General features: G+C 46.1%; 1 protein-coding gene across 9 annotated transcripts in view; it reads left to right on the top strand.

Annotated features, from left to right (window-relative positions):
- YEATS2 (YEATS domain containing 2) overlaps positions 1-25,161 on the top strand; it is a 68,712-nt gene that overhangs the window by 40,723 nt on the left and 2,828 nt on the right. For 6 of the 9 annotated variants that reach the window (XM_018083128.2, XM_018083123.2, XM_018083126.2 and 3 more), the window contains 3 exons: positions 609-683; positions 2,090-2,163; positions 3,230-6,879. In XM_018083128.2, coding sequence (XP_017938617.2) covers positions 609-683; positions 2,090-2,163; positions 3,230-3,338 — 258 coding nt within the window. In that variant the 3' untranslated portion in view covers positions 3,339-6,879. Of the gene's footprint in view, positions 1-608; positions 684-2,089; positions 2,164-3,229; positions 6,880-25,161 lie in introns of those variants that run through there. The other 3 variants (XR_001921991.2, XM_018083122.2, XM_018083124.2) reach the window with 3 other exon arrangements.

Genomic DNA, 25,161 nt, shown 5'->3' with positions numbered 1-25,161 from the left:
CAGAGACGGAGCAGCAGGAGCAGTTTGCGTGCAGCAGTTGTGGGAGAAAGAAAGGATCTCTGTCTCCACCTCACATGCTGACATCAAGGGACAAAGCTTTGGCTCTGCAGTGTATCCAGACTCTTGCGACAGAGGTGACAAAGGCACAGACACAATGAGAGTGGGACTGAGGGATGAAACACTCTTTTGATGTGGAACTTTTGTGCCAGGAGTACTGTTCAAAGTGGTTTCAGTTGCCATAGTTGGGTGCAGGGAAGATGATGAGTAGATGGATTGAATATATGTACAGTTTTAAAATAGAGCTACTGTTCTCAATCCAAATATACCCAACGCAGCCTGGATTTTGTGTGAACTTTCTGAAACAAACATTAAAACCTGCTTTTGTTTCTTCTGACTTTTAGAGACATTTCTGCAGGCTGTACTAATTTTCCCCAGATTTTTTTTTAAATGAAGCCTGAGATTATATTGCTTGGAAGTTCTGCAGTGTCTGCTTCTTTTTTAACTACTCTTTGTAATATTTTTTTCCCTGTTAATCTCATCAAATTTGTAGCACAGCGTGAGTTGTGTTATTTGATGTACTAATTTTTTTTTCCTCTCATATTTTATAGATAGGGATTTCTTTTCAACCTGCTGAGGTACAAAAGAATGTTTATGCATCAGTAATAGAAGATATGATTTTAAAGGTAAGAAATTATTTCACAATAAGGACTTAAATGTAATTGTATTAACTCGGGAATTAGGAAAAAAATTGAATATTTTTATTAATATGCGTTTATCAAATTAGGAGATCAGGGTCTGATGTCTGTCTTTCTACACATATGGGCAGGTATAAATCTGCCCAAAGAGTCATACACTTTTGTGAGTGTTTCCAGCTTTCTAACTGATTTGTTGACTTGGACACAGAACGGTGATTTGCAGATTCTCACTGCCACTAGGATACTGACTCATTCTGTAATTTTGAAAATACCTCTTACTTTGTCCTTCCCTTCATAACTGGGGGTGAATCTGCCAGAGTTGTGTAAGACTTGATTATTTTATACAAAGTTAGCTATTTTTCCCTAAATACTTTTTCGGGTGCTTTGCTTGTGTTGTCTCTGCTGGGAAACTGCTGAATTCCTGCAGACAGTAACAATTCTGCCTTGTGTGAGAAACCATTCCTCTATCATAATTGCTTTTGGAAGAACAGAGAAATGGTTTTGTACCAGCTTGGAACAGCATGGAGCTGGAGTTCTTGGGTTTGGACTGAAGGCTAACACAGATTATTTCTAGCAGCACTCTGCTGTATTTCATGCCAAAGATGATTTTGGGGGTTCTTTTTACAGACTGCTGCTTATTAGAAGGTGAGTTTTTAAAAAGCTAATTGGTTCCAGGTGGCACATGCACTCCTGTGCATGCCTGTGCTGTGCTCCCTGTTACTTAGCATAGTTAAATTCTGATAGAGATACATCCATTTGTAGACACAGATTGTAACCATCATGTTGCTCCATTACAATTGTAGAGTTATGCCAGTTTTCCTGACTGAATATCCCAGAAATCTCTGCTCTGGTCTTGACACAGCACAGAAAGACAAGAGCCTTAATTACTTTTGACTGAACCTTGGTTAAGCCAAGTGTTGGGCATACACCTGCTGACTTCTTGCTGCCCAGACTAGAAGGTTTCTGAGGCAGTGTCTTGACCACGAGGAGTAGTTGGCAAGCATGTATCAGTTCCCAGGAGAATATCTACAATCTGCCATGTACAAAACCAGCTCTGGTGTGTGAGAGGAAGGGCCCTGAAATGCTCTTTGAAACACAGGCTCTGGAACATTGGATCCATCCTGCTGTGCACTTACTGCTCTGCAGGTCCAGAGGGAAACCAGGCTGGGCAGTTACAGTCTAAGCCCTGGGTGTCTATTGGTCTCTTTCTTTTTGTTAAATATACACGTCTTAAATAATAGAACTCACTTGGGCATTTTGAGCTGCCCTGTGCTGATTGATTGAGGTTTGAAGTAAGCTAAAATTTCTGCTGCTCTGACACTGATACTCGAGCAAATAGCAAGTTTCCTGACTCTTTTTGTAATGCTGTCTCCTAATGTTGTCTCCTCTCGCAGGCCACTGAACAGCTCATGAGTGATATCCTGCGGCAGGCGCTGGCTGTGGCGTATCAGACGGCTCCTCACAACAGGTACAGCAGCTTGGTTCTGTGGGACCACTTACACCAGCACTGAGGGCTTGAATGGCTTGAGACATTTAGTCAGTGTGGGGCTCAGACCATGAGAGTGAGGGAATTTGTGGACTATATTCTGGGAAGATCCAAGCCTTATAAGGGGGTTCGTCATCTCCTGGCTCCATAGTGGCAAAGGATGGAAACATAAACAACATCAAAGACTGGAGCAGGATTCTCTGGCGTTGCCACACCCAAAGGCAGATGACCTGTTTCTACAGAGCCATGTTGGAAGGACCTGCTAACTCTTGTCCATCTCAGGTTACTGTGTAGACAACTTAGCTATGGCCTGTCAGAACTTAACCTAAATAATCTCTGTATTTTACTGATATACACTTCTCTGGCTCAGATATTGAGTGATTTTTATAGAATCATAGAATGGTTTGGGTTGGAAGGGACTTTAAAGATCATTTCGTTCTAACTCCTGCCATGGGTAGGAACGCCTCCCACTCAGAGCCCCATCCAACCTGGCCTTGAACACTTCCAGGGATGGGGAATCCACAACTTTCTCTGGGCAACCTGTTCCATTGCCTCATCACCCTCAGAGTAAAGAATCTTTTCTAATATCTTATGGTTAGGCCACATTTTGATTTCTGTTCAGCAGAATGATTTGGGATAGCTTGAAATTGATTAAAAAATAACACTATGAGAAAATGCTTAGTTTAAATATTCACTTGTATGCAATGTGTAAATGTTTATACAATATACATAAAACGTATGTGTATGTGTTATGTAGAAATACATACACAACTTCTGTGCTATAGAAGGTCAAGAATTAATATTTCAGCACTTGATATTCCTGTCTCGGTACCCAAGAGGTTTCCCTCAGTCTTGAGAGTGGCTTTTTTTGTGCTGTGACATTTTAATGCTTTTCCCGTGTTGCTCTAAGACCTGCTCTCATATAATTTTTTTGATTGATATTTTTATTCCCCCCTCCCCCCACATTGGTAAATTTTATTGGCTTGCTGCTTTATGGACACGTGCTTTTTTATGTATTATAATAGCATCTCTGATGCATTCCCTGCAGGACTCCAAGAGAGATCACAGTGATGAATATTCACAAAGCCATCTGTAATATTCCCTTTCTTGACTTCCTCACAAACAAACATATGAAGATACTAAATGAGGAACAATGAAATAGAGCAGAGAAGATGCTACAGGAAAGGTGGATTTATGACTGAAGTTGGGTTGACAAATCCAGTATTTCTGTAGAACACTTATATACATTTATAACGTTGGGCTACTAGATTGTTACCTCCAATTAAAGATGCACCTTAATGCAACAAAATGATGCTCTGTTCCAAATCAAGTTGTTAAATGTCAGTGTTTACTTGGTAAGTGTGTGTTCAGTGGCTGAACAAACATTGTCAGTTTGCATCGAGTTGCTAGCTGTGAGAGGCTCCACAGGCCTGGTTCCTCTGAGACAGTTCTATTGATGAGATTGAACTGGGTTTTAAGATAAAAATTATGCTTTTTGATGCAGTCTACATGCGAGTTGGTTTCTCCATGCAGTGGGCAGGGCACTTGCTTTGGCACTCTGAGTGTGAGAAAAGTCTAAGGCAGCTTTTAAAGGTGGGTCATTTGAGTGGATGGATGGGGTAGGTTTGGATGTCAGGGAGCAGAAAGCTGATGGCTGCAAAAATTCTGCCAGTCCTGCCCGAGCATGATGTGTGTGACGGAGAACACAGCTGGGTAGGCTGATCAGTAGCTTTCTCAGCTAAGTGTCACCTCACCAAATTCCTTACCACTCTAGAGGATGTGTCAGATGCTGCTTTTCTTAGTCACCTCAGAAAGGGTAGACTGGCACATTCTCAGTCAAGATGAGCAAACCACGGTCAGGCCTGAGAAGATTTGACTGACCACTTGTCCTGCATGGGAAGGGAAGGAGCAAGGACAGCATTCAGTGTTTGTGGGCTTGGACTGGCTGAAACACTTTGCTTGCCCAGCAAGTGCCTCCCCAGGCTGTCAGAAGGTTTGGAGTGTGCTGGAGGGCAGGTGACCAGCTGTGTTGTACAAGTCTTAATGTTTTGGCAGTGTTCATTAATGATCAGCTTAGACTGAAGTGCTGTGGGAGCAGCACTACTTTGGATTAAGTTCTGTTCTACAAGCCTGATAGGACGAAAAAGTCAGAGATTTGCTGCTTGTGGGGAGATCCTCTGATGTCTTGACTGCAGGAAGAAATTCTGCTACTAACCCCAGCACTTACCTGTCTCAGGAACATCACTGGTGAGGGAGACATGTCTGCAGCCTGGCTATCAACACCTCGCTGGAGAAGGCTTCGCTGACAACATCCTGACCACCTCACATCCACCACCCCTTTGTCCTGCCTCACGGGGGCTTGCTGGTAGTGTGAATAAGCCAGTGTGAAGCTGGTGGGACTCCTGTGGGACTGTCATGCTTTCAGCGTGCTTGTTTTGTGTGGCAGTGCTGTTGTGTGGGTGGAGCATGGGTCAAACAGCCAGAACCTCCAATGTGCTGATCTCAGCTGGGTCTCTGATCTGCTGCATGGCCTTTGATTTAATCACTCTGTGCCTCAGTTTCCCCATCTCTGATCATGGGGAGCAGGATACCTACCTCATAGGGGTGTACTGAGGCCTCGCTCTTGTTGGTGCCGTGCTTTGACAATACAAAGCCTTTTATAAACATTAAGCTACAGTTATCTTTCCTGGCCTGGGGTAGGAACAGAAATCTTCAAAATGTTATCTTTTGGTGCTTTTTTTGGGTAGAAGACAGATGATGGTAACTCCAGTAGTGTGCACAAACTGTGAAAAATGGTTCAGTTAAAGCGTGGCTTCAGGGTGGCTTCAGGCTTTGAAGAAGAGTAGCCCAGGTTTAATGCAGTTGTTAAACTGAAGAAAGCACTGTGTACCTCAGATGGGGTCCTGCCTGTCTTCTCCATAAATAAAACTAGGGTCTGCAGGAAAGCCCCTCTCAGTTCATCACAGCTAACAGGGAGCTGTAGTTCTCTTCAATGTAAGAGTGGCAAAACCTGACCCTTGAATCCAGGAAATGGGACCAATGGATGAAATCCAAACAGCATTCAAAGAAGGACTTAAATGCCCCCTGGGAAGGACGTTACAGATGCTCTGGATTCAAAAGCTAATCCTGGCTTGTTCGGGTGAGCTGAGTGCAGGATTGCCTGCGAAAGGAAAGGGCACAGCTTAGCCCTGACATGAGTTTATCAGCAGAGGTCAGTGTGACGGAGTCGAGCAGTGGTGATTATGTTTCAGCTCAGTGTGGAGTAGAGAGGAATCCCAGTAGCTGGGGAACTGCAGGCCCCATGCTTTGTAGGCTGTAGTGATTTCCAAGCCCCTGTACTTACAGGCATCCCTGTGTGCTTCTTTTAGTGCATCAAAAGAAAAGAGAAGGGCATTTTCAAGATCTGTCACTGTCAGGACAGCCTGCAGGTTGTGTGGGAACAGCCTTTTGGGCAAACTCAGTTGTGCTATGATCTGCAATGACCTTGAGTAGGGTATGCAGTTTTGGGCAGCACAATATAAAAAAGACATTAAGCTATGAGAGAGCGTCCAAGGGAAGCCACGAGAATGGTGAAGGGGTCTGGAGGAGAAGCCTTATGAGGAGCAGCTGAGGGCACTTGGTTTGTTCAGGCTGAAGGAGACTGAGGGGAAACCTCATTGCAGTTACAACATCCTCATGAGGGGAAGCAGAGGGGCAGGTATTGATGTTTTTTGTGACCAGTGACAGAACTCAAGGAAATGGCACGAAGCTGAGTTGGGGGAAGATTAAGTTGGATCTCAGGAAAAGGTTCTTCACCTGGTGGTTGGGCACTGAACAGACTCCCCAGGGAAGTGGTCGCAGCACCAAGCCTGCCTGAGTTCAAGAAGCGTTTGGACAGCGCCTGTCAGGCACATGGTGTGACTCTTGGGGTGTCCTGCACAGGGCCGGGAGTTGGACTTGATGATCCTGATGGGTCCCTTCCAACTCAGCATATTCTATGATTCTGTGACACACACATTTCCAGCCCCTGTCTCTTGTGGGCTTAGTTTCTGGGATTGTGATATGCCCAGAGCAACTTTTGAGGATGCAGGAGCTTGTCTTTGGGCATCTGTTTGCAAATTGTGGCTTCTTTGCCTGTGTCCTGCTTGTCTGTGAGGAATGGAATTTCAGAATGAGTCCTGCACCTGGCTCTGAAGCAGGCAGGTAATGACTCCTCATTCTTAATGGGGTTCTTGCACAGGAGATCTGTTGCTACATTTCTGAGCAACCACAGGTTATTCTCCTAGGAGATGCATATGAATAGTATATAAAGTTTGCTGAAGAAAAATAAATAGCAGATAGGAAATGACAAATTTGTTTAGTCCTTCACAGGTAGGAAACGTTTGCAACAAGTTCTTTGCATTTTGAATAGTGGTGGGAGAAAAATTTGTTGGTGAGAAGTTCCTGTGGGAATTGCTTGGAGATGAGGTAGAGATTGTGGAATTTCACACACCTGTTCAGGTGTTTGTGGAATGCTACATTCGGTGTGTTGAAATGTTATGGTGTATTTCTCTGGCTTTTGAAAGAGTCTGGATACAAGTTAAAGATCTCTTTACAAATATTACCCCTATTTGTAATGCTGAGTGTTTAAATCCTTCATGTTATCTGTATTATACTGTATAATTGTGTAAGATACGTATGTTTACAATAAATTCTTTTATTAGCTGTGCCCTAGCACAATTCTAATTTGTCTTGACTGTCACCTGTCACTCAGCGTTTCTCCAAATTCGCAGATACTTTTGTGCTCTGTGTATTCAGAATGTCCTAGTTAGTTCTGGATAAAAATTGCTAGTTGTGGAACTGATCTGAAGGAAAAGGTAATTTTTCCCTTTCCTAGTTATTTTAAAAAACTCCTGGTTTAGGAGGCTGGGGGAAGGGAAGCCAGGAGCTGAGCTCCAATCTTTCATCCTCCAGAGCAGCCTGTTTAAACAGCAAGTAATTGGTTTATGTGGAAGATTGAAAAGCAAGGTGGGTTGAGGTTGGCCAGCTGCCAGACACCCACCCAGCCACTCTCACTCCCCTGCAGCAGATGAAGCAGCTTGTGGGTCAGGATAATTTACCAGAGAATCATTTAGTTTGAACAAGACCGCTAAGACCATCAGGTCCAACAGTAAACCCAGCACTGCCACGTTCACCACAAAACCGTGTGCCCAAGTGCCACATCTGCACATCTGGTAAATTCCTCCACCGATGGGACTCCACCACTGTTCTGCTCAGATCAAGGCAGTCTCTAGATAAAAACAGGGACATCACGTACCAGTTACTGCCGTAGGCAAAACAGACTCGACTTCAGGAAAATTAGTTGAATGGATTGCCAAATAGAGCTGGATGGTGAGAAGCAAAGACAAGAAAAAACAACTGAAAAAAGCATCGTGTGTCCCCCCCCAGCTCATTTTTCCTGAGATTGACTTCTTCAGTCCTTCACTCCTGACTGCTGCCTCCTGCATCCCTCAGGCACTGGGCTCAGCCGGCTCCTCTCGGGGGTTCGGCTCCCTCGGCTGCCCGGGGGTGGCAGGAACCGGCTTGTGTCCGGCACCAGGGGGCAGCCCCCTCCCCTTCTCAGAAGGACCCCCAACAGCTGCTTTGCCCCTCCCTTCTTTCCAGAGACCCCCCCACAGCTCTGCCCTCCCCTCTCAGAGACCCCCCACAGCTCTGCCCTCCCCTCACAGAGACCCCCCACAGCTCTGCCCTCCCCTCTCAGAGACCCCTCTCCTCTCACAGAGACTCCCCTCCACCTGCTGCCAGTGCTGGGCACCAACACGTGACATGGACAGGAACGGGAAAAAGTAAGGAAAACAAGCTCCTGTGTTCTCCCCCGGCTGTGGGGAGGAGTGGTGGGTGCTTGTGAGCAGACTAATGCGCTGTTGTCTTTTGAAAATGCTGCAAAACTCCTTATTTGTGCTCAATCCCACAGAAGTGCCTCCTGAACTAGCACAGGGGGCTGAGGAAGGCTGGCTGTGCCGTGTGGGCAGAGCCCTTGGCACTGCCCCCCAGTGCCTCCCTCCCTGCCCTTGCAGAGGTGAGCACATCCTGGGATGTGGGGGCTGGTGCAGCGTGCCCAGACGTGCGGGATCATTACTTCAGGAATTAAGCTGTCTGCACACAGAGCTGGCACAGGCACAAGTGGTGCTTTTGGGTCTCAAGGTGGTCTGGGTGACATCAAAGCCTGTCCCACCAGAAACAAGGGATCTTCCACACCTGTGCCATCTCTACTCTGGAAACAAACACAGCCTCTCTGGGATGCATGGCACTAGCAATCTGTCTGTGGCAAACCATGTAGATCCTTAGGATCGCAATTATTGCAGTGGCCAGGATAGAGGAAATCGGTATGAGTAAGACAGAGGTCGTGGGTTTGCACATCCTTGTTCACCCTCAAAGAAATTAGAGCAATGCAGAGAGAAATGTGCTGTTTATGTAAGCTGGCAAAACAGTAACATGCTGCTTGTGAACTTTTCAATGAGAACCGTTCCAAGCAGTGGAGTATTGCACAGACCTGAGCATGTGGCAGTGCAGATATTCACAGCTGCCTGGCGTAAAACTCACCCTCAGCATCCTAACAGGCAAGGTGTCAGGAGGAATAAATGAAACAAGTAGGCTCAGTGACACCCTAGAGGTAGTAAATTATAAAGCTTCAGGTGTAAAACTTTCCTTTTAAAGGACATTTCTTTATGTGTCAAATAACCCTTGTTTGCAGTGTGATTCACAGTTGGAAAGCCTTGAGGGACTTGGACATGGGCCCAAAGCAATTGGGAAGACAAATACTAGCGTAAGAACAGCGTTGGAAGCAGTCCTGGCATAGTGACTCCCTGGAGCCTGCAAAATGTGTGTGGATTTGCCTTCTTCAGAGGAACTTAGTTTGGTATCTTTCAATTTGGCTGAGGTGGCCATTTTTCATACAAAATCAGGTGAGCTGCAGACATTGGCAGCCAATGGCATCACCCTGGACCGTACAGTGGTAAGTACCTCCTCAGTTTGCCCCTCATGTAGTTGGAGCCAGGCAGCAGCTCGTGAGCTTTTGGCTTTCTCCTGGAAGTCTTCTGAGGCATAGCTAGAAAAGCTGGCCTTCCACTGCCTGGGGAAGGTAGTTGTACTTTCAGCATCTTTACTGACAGAAATGTTATTGGGAGTAACTGTAAAGCGATGGTATCTGTTAAAATTCAATTCCTGTGGTCTCTGTGAGATGGCAGAGTGAAACTGAGGTGAAACTGTAAACAGGGAACACTATGGGCACGTCTGAAAGGGATCCTGAGAGCGCGGCACCTGCATCAGAGTTGATCTACCCTCTGTGCATTTCATAGGGAATGTAGCAAATTAGTGTCATTGGTTCATCCCCTTTTCCCCCTCACGGTGATGGACTGCTTGCTGAATAGTTTGCTTTCCCTTTGAAAAGGTCTGGGAAAAGTCCCCTGAGTGACTATGGATTCTGCAGAGCAACAGCTTCCTTTGGAAAGCAGCTGTGCTTTCGGATCAGCAGTGGCTGCAGCTTGAAGTGTGCCTTAGAAGCTGTTCTTGCTGGGGGCTGTGCCTGCAGACAAGCTCCAGGAGTAAGGAATTGACTGCTGATGGCTCTGAATGCATCGCCCCAACACCTTGCTTGGTGTCTGCTGTGCTCTGCTGTCCTGCTCGTGCAGGTGTGCAGCACAGACGTGCAGTGATAAATTGTCCTGCAAAGTTGACTTATCTGAGGGTTATGCTTTACAACAAAAAAAATTTGGGAAAGAACCAATAGACAAAATACATTTTAATTTATTAAATTAAATCCAGTCCATTTGATAAAATACAAGCTTATTATATTACCAGTTTGTTTAAACCTGGGTTGTTTTTGTTTTAAGAAATACAGTGAATTAAGAAGAGAGAATAGACAATTTCTCCTTTTTTTTTTCTTTTTTTTTTCTTGCTGTTAATAAAGTCCAGGATTGAAACGAACTTAAATTATTTGAACAAAACTGTTAAAAACATTATAAAGAGATTAAACAAGCAGATCAAATTCTTAGAAACATCTAACATGCAAAACTTTTAGTACAGTTTGAATGTTTCAAATTAATATCCTGAAAAATTAATCTCCTGAAATATTATTTTGGCAAGCACTGGGATTACTGTAGGTTCCTATGGGTCCAAGGATGACTGTGGGAAGTGCCATCCTGTGTTTGTTCCCACCCAAACACAGCTTACTGCAGGTGTTCCATATTCTGGTGGTTGTGTTCGGTCCTGCTGCAGCTAACAGAGATGGCACCATTAAATTCTCACACAATGCAGTGAGAAGATGCTGTCTGCATGTATTCCAAGTACAATCCACATGCCAACAGTTCAAGAATTGTTCTTATGGGAGTTATCAGCAATGCATACGTGTTTGCAGAATCCCCAAGTTCATTAAATTTGCCTTAGGCTTCAGCTAGAAGGAAGTTTAAGAAAAAATGCTCCTGTGTTCAAGTCTGTTTCATTACATGTGAATGAATATCTGATCCCTATTCAAGTCTGAGGATAGTTTCCCTTCATTCTAGACAACACACGTGTTACAAACACATAAAGTTTCTCAAATTTTTTTCCCAAAATAATTAGTAAAACCATTAAATAAGCAATAGACTAATTATATTGCATAACTTATTAATAGAAATTGTAAAGTCTTGATGAACAAAGGCTAAAAAAATGGTTTCTTAAAACACGTGTACCTCAGCAAAAGTTAAATGCGCAGCAGTCTAAAAAAATCAGCTTCAGAACAATGACACTTGAAATGGCCTATCTCAGAAATGACAGATGGCTTACATTCTACATTACATTTTTCTTTAAGAAGAGTTTCTAAGTAACATTCGCTTGTGGTTGTTCCTAGCATTAGCATTACCAATATACAGGCAATAATTTAGGAATTTCAAGGCAATATTTTCCACCTTGCATATGCAAAGAGTTAACATTTATTAAAATTGTAAGCATGTCCTTTTCATTAAAGGATCACAAACTGCTGTAGGTAAAATCCATGTACAATATTTACACTCACCCGAACAGCTGTACAAATTACATAAGTATCTTAGATCCTCTGGAGGAGCCTGGTGGGTGCCTGGCTGTGTCCATGTACTTCTCTACAAACCAGCCTGCTATCAGGGCTGTCTCTTGAGTTCAGCCCCCTCTTGCTCCTGCATCAGCCCTTCAGTTTTGGAAACATCCAGCCTTCCAGCTGGAAAGCCCCAAAACACTGCCTGTGCCAGATTTATTTTAGAGTTTAATGATGTTTGCTTCCTCCAGCTTCTAAAACAACCCTGGAAGTTCAGACCAGCCCCTGTGAAGCTGTGCTTTCTGGTGATGCCATCTGAGGTCCTACTTCCAAAACCCCTCAAGAAAGGGCCAGACTACTCCCTGGTCTTTCTCTGCCCCACTTAGAGGGTGTTGCTAAATAAAACTGGTTTGGGTTTTAATTATCTGTCCTGTTGTGATTGTTTTCCCTCCTACCCTGTGTAGCTATGCGTAGGGACATTGCCTGCAATCCTACCTTTGCTGCCCAAAGTCAGTCTCCTAATGTGACGCCAGCTGGCATAGTAATGAACCTGCTCCTGTGAAAAACTAGGTCACTCCTCGCAGGGTGTTTTGCCAGTTCTAAACCAAGCGCTTTGTGGTTTGTTGTGTTAACAGAAAGTGTGTGTGCATATCATTAATCACTGGAGCTGCTGTTGATAACACCACCGGTTCTCTGATCTTAACACTCCTCGTGAAAATTGCATAGTGATACATCTTAACAGAAACGCTGCGTTTAAGCTGCCTGGGTGCCAGGAGGGTCCGGGTTCAAACGTTGAGGATCCGCGACGGCGCTTGGAAAACAGCAGAAGGGTTGGGGGAGAACCTGGTCTTCACCTCTGGGATCTAGTGGGGTGAGGGGAGAGAGAAATGTTAGTGTGACACAGAGTACAACTGTGTAGAGAGTCCGAGAGAGCTGGAGTGCTGCGAGGATCTATCTGCTCTCCCTGTAACGTGCCACTACCCAACAAGTGTTGTCTCTTGGCTGGGCAGCGGTGAGACTGGCCTTGGCGTGCAGGGTGATCCAAGGGCAGGTGCGATGCTGTGCCAATGAGGAGGGACGTAGTTGTAACCCAGCCCTTGGACCTGGAGGTGTGTGGTGTGATGGGGATAACCATGGCTGGGCAGGCCTTGGCTGGAGCCAGCTTCTGCAAGATGAAGAGCTGCCTCTTCACAAAGCCCTGCTGGCAAATACTCTACAAACATCACAACAAATTCACCGCTGGCCTGGTGCTGGATTTTAAGTGAGAGGAATTACAGTGGTGTGTGTCTGGTCCTTAACCTTTTGGAGAATGCCATCTGGGCTCCATCAAAATGTTCCATTGTAATGCTTTATGGGGCTATGATCTATGTCTGATGTGAACAGACCTGGAGTACCCAAAGGAGAACAGGCCATGCCAGGCTGTGAAACTTCAAGGACTCAGATAAGGATGTTGAAAGGAAAGGCAGAGATAAGTTGTTGTTCTCTCTAGTGTCTGTGGAGTCATAATTACATGCAATAAGTATCTGTTTTGGTTGTACTGAAGCATGAAGGACACCTGGATGCTTCTGTCATCCTTAATGCTGAAAACCCAAAGGTTTTGAAACAGCAGTGGCCATAGATGTGCATCCAGCCCAGGACTCTGGGTGAATCTGGCCATAAAACATGAAAGGGTGGAAAGCTCTGCTGGGTATGCTGATGGGCACCATCCAAGCAGAGAAAGAAGAGCAAGACCACAGGCAAAGAGAGTATAGGGGAAAAGGGAAAGCTATTGATCTGGTTGTTATTATTTCATTGTTCTGATTTTTCCGTTCCTCTGGGGATGCATCTGACACACTGAGGAACAAATGATATGTCACAAACAGCCTGTGCACAGCTCAGCAGCTGGGGAGAGCCATTCCCCTGAGTCCTCTGTGTAGGCTGTCAGGACAGAACGTAAACCTGACTCTCACATGTCTGGCAAAGCCAGGGCTTTCAGGCCAGAGGGAAAGTCCAAATGATCAAGTGTGAACCAGAGACAGTCTGGCTTCTCTTTGAACTGGTGGCTCTTTGGCACCATCTTTGTTCCTGACTACACTTTTCTCATGCTGTCTGTGAGAGAGGCTGTACCCTGGGGCTCCAGGACACGAGACCTTTGCTGCGTGGTCCAGAGTGCAGTGTCCTGGGCAGCAAATGTTTGTGTCTGGGATTCCAGTCTTCCTTTCCTTTCCTTGAGAACTGGGATAGGGACTCCGAGGGGTTCATCTAGGACCCTCTCCTTTGCATCCTATCTGCTAAATAGGAAGACACTGTATTTTGACCCCTCTAGGGTCAAAATGAAAAATTAAATTCACAAGCATTAAAATACAAGGTTTAAGGGTTAAATATCCTCTATCCTCATTGCTGCACCTCGGTAAGCAGCCCAGACTATTTAGAGCAAGGAGGAAATTTTGGTGAGGTTTGCAAATTCTGTTTTGCCTGAGGTCACTGTCCCACTTGCAGCAGAGCTGGATATACCCATCGTGTGCCTTGTCGCAGCAGTGTGCTGGCAATCCTCTGCGGAGGAGGCACTTGACTGTCTGCTGATTAAACACTTCTTCCTTGTCTCCTCCAAGGCAAAGATTTACTTTTTACGTGTGGCCCTGGAGTAGCTGCTATTACCTCTAACAGTACAGCACACTGTGGCTGGGGAGTTCAGCCCCGGCCCCATCTCTGCTTTCTGAATCACTCAGTGCAGCCTCTGAACCAATTCTGCAGTCAGCTGTGAGGTGCTGCTCTTCTTGGTGGTCTAATGCAAAAAGCAGCTAAACCAGAGCCTTGTCAGTGTGCACTTTCCTTCCTTGTGGGGATGGGGAGTGGGTGGGGTCCTGCTAGGGAAAATGCTGAGTACAGAGAGAACATTTCCTTGGGGGATTTTCAGTAACATGTATTTCATGAACAAGAAAATTATCTTCACTGGTATAGAGGGTTGTAGAAACTCACGGGAAAATCCCAAGGAAGTCTCGGAGGCCCAAGAGCTGTGCAGCTTGGCTGCTCACCACAGCTGTGTCCTCCTTGGTGTTGGTAGTCGGGGCAGCCTCTGCCCCCACCAGCACGGGGGAGTTTTGTCCTGCCTGGGTGTGTGCTGTTCCTCAGGCAGGGATCTGCAAAGGTTCCCATGCAAACACCTGTGCCCGTGGTTGATGCTGGTACCAGAGGCTGAATCTCACACTGCAGCCCTAGTGCTGGTGCACACTGACCACTCCAAGGGTGTGCAGAGTGTTGATTGCACCTTACACACAGAGAGGGGATGGCACACACACACCTTGTACATAAGGTATCCACTTGAGGCATTGAATTATGGGTTGAATGATGACCAGTTACAGTATGACATTGTCTAGCACATATCTCTGAAGACAAGGGATGGCCACGTTACCTTATGGGCAGTGATGAAAGAGGGGTCAGTGAGGACATGGCTACACACACCACTGCTAAAAAATGAGTAGTTCCTGATGTGTACACTTTGGGCTTTACTCTCATTGACTTTAGGATTTTTAAAAACTGTTAATTACCTTAAAGTCTGCCTTGTAGCTTGTCTCTTGAACAAAATGGTCTTCTGGCATAATGAAGCCTTGTTTTGTCTTTATAGGCTTGGATGGTTTGGCTCCAGTCCATGGGCGATACTCTTGTCTGAAATGAGATTGTCAAGACAGAAGAACCCATAAAACACAATATATCCATTGGGTGCTTCTGCTCAGAGTGGTTGCAAAGCCAGAAGGCAAGGCTGGTTGTAATCAGTTCATAAGATTGAACTTGGCTAAGGCATGCTGAGAATAAAAGAAGTACTGAGTGTAGAGGCCTGCCTCTCTCACAAAGCCTATGATGAAAGGTGCAACAGAGCACAGACTGGGCTAACTGGTTGGCCTGACTTAACTCTCCTTTTATTCCTGCAAAATGTGCTCTCTCCTGGCAGTGCTTGGTGCTTCCCTCCTGGATAAGAAAAATTCAAAAAAGACTTTTTGCAAGAAGGCCCATTGACCACTTACAATGTAAAACATGTCTAGCTCATTGGCCACTATGTAAACCCCCTTGGTCTGGTGCCTGGCCCTCCCATGTGGAGAGAGTGTGCTGGTGTTCCCTTCCTTGGCTCTGGCTCTCAACAGGAGCCAGGTTTGCCAGTGTGTGCTGCGCTGCACAGCTGTGGCAGCCCAGTCTGAAATGCATCCAAAGGGAGACACCATCTCAGCTGGCAGATGCTTCTGCAGATGATTTTCCTTCGGGGGGAAGTACTTTAAATCTGCATGGTGATGTCTGAGAAGGCATCACTGCTCCGAGGATTAGTCAGCCAAGTGCCATCAGAGAAACGGGTGCAGAGACTGCACTGGGAAAGGGGCAGACCATGTTTCGAGAGCACCAAAGAACAGCACGGCAGGGTCTGGCTCAGCTTGGCTGCCAGGTCCCTTCTGCAGCCTTTTCCCTACTTCTCTGTACCCCTTGTCACAGACAGGCCTCACTGATGCCTCTCCATTAGGACTCTCTGAATGCTGCAGTAGCAGCCAGCTGAGCTGGCTCATTTCTCTCAGGAGAAGACAGGAGTCTGCTCTGTTTGTGTACGTATCTCTGGCAACCAACAGGCAGTTTCTGTAGCAAAGGGAGAGGTGACTAACTGAGATGTGACAGTTTTATGTTCATACCCTGGCATACTTCAATAATATCTGCATTTTACTATCGGCTTATACACAAGATCAAGGGGTAAGACTGAGTCCTTCGTGCCCAGGCTAGGGAAACAAACCATGTTTTAATGAGTACAGTTTAGCTTTGATCACAGCCTTTCTGTTTTTCCTTTTTCCCAAGCATGCTATTTGCTATTTTGATAGTAGATGCAAATTCCCCTTTTAAAAATCTTATTTTAAGGTGCGTGAGTGTGTAGTATTATTTTAGAATGTGTAGTTTGGACATGATCCTTTCAGTATATCACCAAAGTGATATAACCACTGCCTGGTTTATGTTTTATTTCTAATAATAGACTCAGCCTTAAAATGCTGCCTCATTTCTTTGCTGATTTGTAGATACAGGGTACAACCCTGGACTGTATCTAAGCCAGTGAGAAACCAGCATGCTAACAAAATTAATTCCAAAAAATTAAATATCTCTTTCTTGACCAAGTTAGCTGCTGACAGCAGCCTCCTGCCAGGATGGATGAGTACAGCTGCAGGCACAAGGAAAGGAGCAGGAACCTGCTGCTGGGGCTGACAGCAGTTTGTCAGCTTGAGTGAGGGTGGAGCGAGTTCTTAAATCCACTCAGTCAGTAGCGGGTATTGCTCTATGGAAGAGCTGCTGTCCAAAAGCAAAGCCAGGCTTCTGTCAGGGCTCTCTATGTCCATTGCAAATCTTGTTTATAATCAGTTTGCTCTCACTGTCCTGAGCAACCACCTTCTGCCTTCTCTGCACCTTGCTGTTCGGGCCTGCTCAGGCAGCAGGTGAGTGTCTCCTGGAGCTGGTAGTGGGGTTCCCGCTGCTCCAACACCTCAGGGTCAGGGAGCACCTTTGCAAAAAGGTGATTTTGGCCGAGTGATGCCCCAAGAAGACAACCTTTCAGCAGGGAATCCCAGATGTGTGTGAATGTTCAATCTGAGCTCTGCTCTGCTGCACAGCCAGAGGGAGGACACATTGCTACTGGGCAAAATACCAGCAAAATGGTACAAAACCATCAATTACATCCCAGCAGTTTCTAGGAACTGGAACCTGCCACTCCACATAAAGCCCAATTTCCTCAGGAATGCTGGTGGCATTGATTCCTAACCATTCAACCTCATGCTGACTGGTCTCCTCACTGCAATAGAGGGTGTCCTCAGCTTGCAATGAATGACTGTGCTGCCTGTCTGTACAGCCAGCTCTGTCTCACTGCTTTATAGCAGATCATTTGCTGATTTGGCAGACCCCCAAACACAGCCCTTTTGGATCACAGGACCCTCATTTTGGCTCGAAGCCAAACCATTCTCCTCTCACCCTGAACAGTCAAAACTATTTTTGAGGCACCTACATGCACTGAGGAAATGCTCTGCCTTCAGCCACAGAATCAGAAATGTGAGGGCAGATATAGTCACGGCCCAGACCCACAGCAGCATTTCCAGTCTGGGCTTAGGATTTCCCACTGGGTAAACCCAGGACTCTGAGCCACAGAGAAGGGCTGGGCACAACATAGACAATATATCTCCTCTGGGAGCTGAGGTACTTAAACCAAGAAATTAATACTGTAACCTTTGATACAGAAAATGCAGCTAACTAAATCTGCTCTGCCCTTCAGCTTGCAGGATACAGGCTCTCATCTCCAGCTGTATAATCAAGAGTTAGAAGGAACATAAGCCAAAATACCAGTTTGGTGACTTGACTAGAAATCGGTCTTGGAATCATGAGTGGAGTTGAAATGCATGAGCTACTCTAAGCCTGGGGACGAGGAATGACCTGTTTTTAATGTGCTTAGTTTAAGATGTCAAATGTCAAGATTAGCCACTGTCTTCTTTCTCCCTTGTACCCTTGTGTGATGCGACATCCAGCTGCTGCTGGGGATGAACATGCAAGACTGTCTGTTGCTGCTGGACATGGTTATCTTCATCCTTCCTGCTGTACCCCTCCTCCTCTTCCTGTCCCTAGACAGCAGCAGGGTTGTCAGGTTACTTTGGGTCTGCAAGGACCTGCAGTTGAGGGAAAGTAGCCTCTAGGCCATAACTCAGTGTCCAGGCTCTCTTTAGGTTCCGTTTTGTCCTCCACTACTACAACCTAGAGGTGAGATTTTTGATCTCCATATATAGAAATGATCCAGTGGTACTTCTAAGTACTAAAGCACTGGGATTGTGAAAGAAAAAGGCCTCCTGAGTAGCATGCAAGATTTAAAACAGTATGGATCAAAAGGGAAGGGCTGCTTTTATTGTACTGCTGTTTCTGTACCTCCGACTCACTCTAGGAAGAATTAAGAAGTGGCTTTTTGCAGGTGGTTGCCCCTTATGGAACTGCTTTCATCATATAAATCAATGCTTTGTCATTTGTTTCTTTGCTCTTTCTCAAAATTGGTTAACAGAGCCCAAGAAAAGGCATGTATTTCATACTGTGGGGGGATGTGTCTGGAGGGGAAGGTTTGGATCTGTGCAGTGTGGAGAGGGAAGCTAGTGGCCTGCTGGGACAGTTTAACCCCCATGGGAATACAGCTAATGTATAGGCTAGAAACAGAAAAAAGCACTGGACTATTAAATTACCAGAGGGTTACGATGAAGCCCAGCTTTGACAAGAGCTGGTGGCTGGGTGCCATCTCCCTCCCCTAGTGAGCAAGACCGGCTAACAGCCCAGGCAGGGGGGAAGCCCCACCATGATTTGCCTCGTGGTCTTGGAAACTTCAGGGCATTTTTTGGGAATGATGGATTTGGGATTGGTCCTTCTGTTCTTTCCAGACACGGTGCTGCTGCAGCTCAAGCTGCTGGGTGCTGCAAACCATGTAGTGACTGGGACTAATTGCTGCCTCCAGCTCTTCCCATTTCATGTGCTCCACAAATGTTTTCTGGCCCTGCAGAGAAAGCTGCCTGCAAAATCCTTTTTATTTCACTGACCCAGTGAAAATCTAACCTAGAAACGTTTCTAACTTCACAGAGATGGAGGACTCCTCTGGTGGGCATGGGAAGGCAGAAAATGGAAACACCGACCAGGCTGGAGCTGCTGTTTCCATACAGATTTATCTTCAGCATTGATACTATTCCTTTGCCTGATCATACAGCACAAATGCCATCACAGTTGTCATTTTAGTAGTTCATCTTTATGTCACAGCTTGCTTTCCATGATTAATTATCCATGGCAGTTCTGAGCTGCTGCATTACAATCCCATTTCTTATTTAAGAAATGGAGAAAAAGGCTCATTCTGTATAGCTGACCATAAATCAAAGCTACGCTGCCTCAGCTAGTCTGTGCTCATTCTTTCAGTGTCTTATTCCTTCTCATACCCAATAGGCCAGTGAGAATTGAACAGCACAATGAACATTTCTCCAGTTTTCCCTCCAGGAGGAAAGTTGTGTGCACAGCTTGGGAGTCTCTGTTATTTTCTTCTCAAAGTACACACTACTCTAGATGTCTGTTGGGGAAGCCAGACTGGTGTGCAAGGGGTTTGGGCAGAAGGTGTGGGGTGAAACGTCTCCCCGTTTGTGACACAGCTCCTTGCAGGTTCCTGGCAGGGCCATGGAGCTGGTTTGCCCAGGCAGAGTTGTGTGGCCAGTGGTGCTCTCCCAGAGGACAGGCTGAGTCTGCTTGCTGGCAAAGACCCCCCTAGGCCAGGGAGGATGCTGTGGCATCTCCTGGCAAATGGAGGATTGCAAATGTCATGAGTCATGGTTGCAGTGATGAGAGCTCTGTGTGATGGACAAAGTCAGAAGCCCTCCTGGATAACTGAGCCATTAAACTGCTTCTCCTCTGAGCTGTGGCAGACACTGGTGGGGTGCTGGAGGCCATTCCAGTCCTTGGACACAGGAGCAGATTGTGCCCATTCTCCTACCCAGCCAAAGAGCCCAGCATGAGGACAGAAGTGGGGGAAAGAAAAGGCGGGTGGAGGTTAAAAATAGAGGGGTAGGGAAAAGACATAGCAGAGAGGAAGAGACCAGCACACAGGAATTATAGAGGAGGAAAGCAGAAGACACCTGGATGAATCCTGTCTCAGCTCTCACCTGCAGGAAGGTCAGGCAGTACTTGGAGCTGCTCATAACTCACAGGAAAGAAGCAACAGCAAAAGACTGGACTGAAAGGACCAAACAAAACCTTAAGCCTCAAACTGTTGTCTTAGGGTGAGTTTTAAGAGGGTGCTCTGGTCACAAACAGATGCCTAAGGAAGGAGTATTGACAGTGGTCTGATAGGACGGGTAGCTGCTTCCCTCTTATTGGAGCTGTGTGAATGGGGGTGGTGTGGGTAGGTCTGAGGGTCTTGACTTCTGTCATTATCCCACTTTTCACTCTTTCCCCTTTTTCTCTAACCTAAGGTTGAGGGTACATTGAGGGGAGGAAGTTCCTCCTACTTTATGCAACAGCTTTGAATCTTCCCCATTTCAGTTCTGCAGCATACTTTGCACAACAGATACCCTCTCTTGAGCCTCTATTCCCAGCTCACCTGGCTCTCCCCTCACATTCCTCTGTCCCTCTCCAAGCCCTCCCTTCCCCACCCAGGCTATGCAGTGCACAGTGAGCCCCTCTGGATCCATCCCAATGCCTGCACCAAGTAAGCTTTCTTGTTAAATAGCGTAAAAATCAGGGGCTTCAGTATTAATTTCCCCAAGCAGCAAGACACTTAAGAATGTAAAGATAACTGTAAGCCTTGATTATAAAAGCTTTACTGTTATTATTGAGGATAAGCATGCATTTAAAGATCTTGCTGGATCAAGGATGGAGCTCCTCATACGCAGTACTATTAACCCTGCTGGCTCAGGTGTGTACTTTGATCCCATATTACGGAACACAAGCACAGGTATTTTCTTTGTTTTCTGCACAGCTGAAATAAGATGCTTTGCATTGTGAAGCAGTCACCACAGGTCACCTTGTTTCTCTGCACAAGCATTACTTGAAGGCGAATGAATAGGAGAGGCAGCCAAGTAAGATGTTCTGTGACTGCATCCATAGCTATGGGGAAAAGCGTCATCCCCTTCGTTCTGCAGTGTCGCTTCTGGTGGGGTCATGTCTGTTCCATGGTCACAGTGAATGGCACATGTCGAGTTCTCATGCAAGAAGGTGGGAATTCAGTTTGCTGAGGCATCTTCCACCCCACTATTCCAAAAAATCATTAGCAATGGCACATCAGACACCTTTCCCCCTAATTACCCCAGGTCTTTATGAGGTTTCTTCTCATCAGAACAAAATTGCTTGATCTCTGGGGCCCAGTTTGGTCTGCTTTACTGCTGTGCCTCCCACCTGTGAACAAGTTGGGTGCTCTTGACTCTCCTGCCTGCTCAGAACACCTGTCCTGTGGAAACCCCAACTGCAGAGATCAGGCTGTGCTCATTGTGCACATGTGCAGAAATTTGCAGTCATCCTCCCAGTTCCCCAAGTGCCAATACAAGCAAAGCCAATGGGTGGGGGAAGAACAGGCAAAACAATCCCTCGCAACTCTGGTGCAACGTTTTCCTTTACACATTTGATGTGCTTTCCAAAAGCTGGCAGGTTACTGAAGGAAAAACTGAAGTCTGAAGCGACCTATAGTGTAGCTGAGCATCGAACAGGGTTCTCCTCCCAGCAATACCAGCCCTGGCAAGGAGGTCATGCCTTATCCCTGTTGCCTTGTAACAAGGTAAGAAAATGACATCCAGAGAACAGAGCCAGCTGCAGATACCTGCTGACAGCACCAGCTTCTCTCATCCTCTATTAAGAGAGCTAAGTAAAGCACTTCTCTATTTCTAGAATGTCTGCTAAATGCAATCAAGACCTAGTATTACAATTAATTGTGTGCAAGCCAAAAGTACACAGCACCTGCAACTTACTGCTGAAGGGAGAAGTCACTTCCATGATGCCAAAGGACAAACATTTGGGAAGGTGCAGAGGGGCCACTCAGCACTTTCTTCTGCCTCCTCCAGCGTCAGTAAGGTATAATCTACTGCAACCCTCTGCAGCAGTCCCTGGGATCTTTTCATAGTTGGAGCACATCCCATTTTAGCCTTTCAAGTGCAGCTTGTATCGATCTGCCTCGGCCTGTGTGCCTGAGCACCCACCATGCAGCCCCTTGGGGTTTGACTTCATTCAGCCCCTGCAGAACTCCAGCCAAAATCCAGGGACTGGAGGGATCAGGAAGCTGCCCCAAAGATCTGGGGATATAGGGTAATAGTTTGTAGGCCAAGCAGCTGTGCTGTCCTTCCACCTTTTATTCAGAGTTATTATTTCAAAATCAAAAGTCTTTGCTTCCTCAGCAGTACAGGTATTCTTCCACTACCCCCTACCCTTTATCCTGGCCATAGAAAGATGCCCTCGGTCTTGGATATTGATCCCATGGGTTTGTTTTGTGCTGGGAAATGCCAGGTCAAGCTGACTGGCTTAACCACGTACAGACAGTTTTGTACACAGCTGAGTTTCTTTCTGAACTAAAAGCAGCATGCAGAATGAAGTCTCACAGGAGCAGAGCACTTATGCACAAAAGCACATCAAATGGTGCTGCATGTTACAGGGGACTCACCACTACCCTTGGGTGCTTCACAGAAACAAACACAATAGGCTGTTGTAGAACCATGCAGTCAAAATTCCTGCATTAAAAAAAAAACCAAAACAAACAAACCACAGAACATAAAAAAAGAAAACCCCAACATCTTACAGAGTCAAGCAAGAAAACCACTACTGCCATTAAAAGCATGGAGGGGACCATGTATCAACTCCAACTTTTCTGCATGTCTTGTTCAATGCCCTGCCTTGCCCTCTCTTTTCACACTAAACAAGCCCAGCCAGCTGCTGAGACCTGACACAGTCACACAGTACAGCTGGAGGCTGCTGACCAGCAGTGTCCACACTGCAGGAGCAGATCCTGCCAGGAAGAGCCTTGTGGTGTGTGCCTGACCTGGCTGGGCACACTGCTGAAGCTGCTGAAGCACCCGGAGCACAAAGGACTCAAATCACCCATTTCTTGTGAGGGGGGACACAGCTCCCCACACAGAGAGCCCAGTCCTCAGGCCTGGGCTATAGGGATGGGCTGATACTCCTGCAACAGCAGAAAAGGAGGAATCTCCCCAAGGTTCTCCCTAGCAAGGAAATTAGTGTCTTACCAAAAATGTGTATGTTTTCCATACCTTTGCTCCTCTCTAAGCACCTACCTGCAGAGATCCTTGCCTGCATGTCTCTGCAGGACACTCTCCCTTTTCCCACCCTCCCTAAAGACATAATGTGGCTCACTAACCTTCTCCTCAGGACAAAGCTGCCCCTAGTTAGAGAAACCTCCCCTACTCTGCCTCTACCACAGGTGATCTGACTTTCCTTCTGCCTTCTCACCCGTGGGTGGGTGCAGTTTACAAGACATGAGGCAGGTCCCTGTGGCCAGAGCGTAGTGGAGTTGTGTGTGGCCACCAAGGGACAGTTTAATGAACAAGGAGGGTCCTTCTAGTCTTTGTCAGAGAGGAAGATGAAGAAGATCAATCCTTAATGGTGCTGTTCAGCTACTACCTGAAGATGAGATAAGTGTTTGCAGACTGCAATGCTGCCTTTGGAAAATAAAATAAGAGGAGAGGAATGAACTGCAATGTGTTAGTGGAAATGTCCTTGTCGTTGTGAGTGCTCAGCTCACCAAAGGTGGGGGTGCTGTGATCACCCCTTCCCAATTCAGACTGTGGCACTGCTCCTGGGGCTTTGCCATGACTGAAGCTACCCAATATAAACCAAGTGCCCCAAGTGTAACTGAAAATGAGTAACTCTGCCAAGTACCTGCTTAGTCTTTCTTTAAAAAACAAAAAGAGACAAATATAAATGAAAGTAGAATCTTGCAGCCTGTGAAGCTATTGTGAACTTTTCTCCTGCTGCTTGTTGTGACTCCTGTGTGCTCAGTGGTACAGAGACTTCTTAAATGCAATGTTGTACTAGGTGATAATCCAAAGAAACCATGGGAATTACTGGAATAAGGCAAAAGTGGCCTGATTTACATAGTCCCATCTGTATCAGTGGTGTACTGTGTATTCAAACAGCTTAAAGGTTTTACATGAGAACTTTGTTCTGGTGTGGCTGCCCTGGCTCGTGCCTCCATCCTTGTCCTGCACTCCTCCTCCTTTCAGCAGTGAGGAGTTCCTTAAATAACTTGAAGTCTTACTTTTTGTAAAACTTGTTTTGATTTCCATGTTGGTATGTTGTCCCAGCCAGTAATTTGTCGTGTGATCTGTAAACTTCTTGTTCTTTGATAATAGTAGCTGAGAGCCCTGTGTAAGAGCAGAGAAGTCAGAGGGAAGGAAGGTTTGAGAAGTGACTTTGCTGAGCATTCAAACAGCTGTAGGGCAGCTGCAGCTTTAATGCAGGCTAATGCAGCCTTCCTCTGGGGTCAGGCTGAAGAAGCAGGGGGAAGCTTCAACAAAATGGTGGAGATGGATGTGTTTCTGAGACGTGAACCTTGCTAGGTTCTAGGCAGGTTTCTCTGAAGTAATTCCTGTGCTGCTTTCAAAGTGTGTTTTGGCTTAAGAATAATAATCACTCTGTGATCGTCCGGGGAGATGTGGAAAAGGAGAAAACAGCACACAAATTCAAGCACTGCAGTTATCCTTCCTAAGTCTGCATGTTCACCACACATGGAGCAGGACAGCTGCCTGTGTGAGGAGGAGTGGTTTAAGCAATATCCCCCAGGGCTCCCAGTTTGTCTTAAAACCACTGTGATACATAATCTAATGAGTTGCAGTGATGAAGAGAAATGTCTCCTAGGTACATAATAGGTAATAAGAGTCTAAATACTTGAGAATCTACTGGAATAAAAATAATTACTCTATTAATATATCTCATCGGTATATTAAAATCTGCCGAACATCATTATGAGGAAGCATGTGGTAACAGCATCAAACTGATACAATATTCAACAGCAGCCTTGTAGGAGCTGAAATCCCCTCTCCTCCCATGGGGAGAGTCAGTAAGAACAAGAGTTGAATTTAGGTGCATCTCACCTGACTTTGTTTCAGGAAATAAGCATCTGTAATCAGTCATGCTGTTCAGAGAGAAAGGAAGGCATTGATAACATAAGTCACTTAGTAATTTTTAAAGACTGGGACAGGTGGTTCGTGACAGTTTTCTCCATTACCCATTAGATGACATAGGGGATACATCCCGAAAATGTCTTTTTCTCTGACTGATCTTTTAAGGCTGTAATTTGGCTCGCCATGAATGTCGCATTCCAGGAGTTTTAAAGGGAAAGCGATGATGGCACCGAGGGATTCGGGGAACGCAGCTCAGTGCGGCTGTTGGGCACGGACGGGTGGCAGGCAGCTCTGGCTGTCGGAGGTGCCGAGTCTCCCGGCAGCGGGTGGGTAGCGCGCTGCTGCGCCAGGGATGCAATC

The sequence above is a fragment of the Manacus vitellinus genome, unplaced genomic scaffold, assembly GCF_001715985.3.
Source record: "Manacus vitellinus isolate BGI_N305 unplaced genomic scaffold, ASM171598v3 scaffold_60_pilon, whole genome shotgun sequence".
In the NCBI taxonomy this organism is placed as follows: domain Eukaryota; kingdom Metazoa; phylum Chordata; class Aves; order Passeriformes; family Pipridae; genus Manacus; species Manacus vitellinus.
Note: the sequence above shows the minus strand (reverse complement) of the source record. Positions and strands in the feature narration are given on the sequence as shown.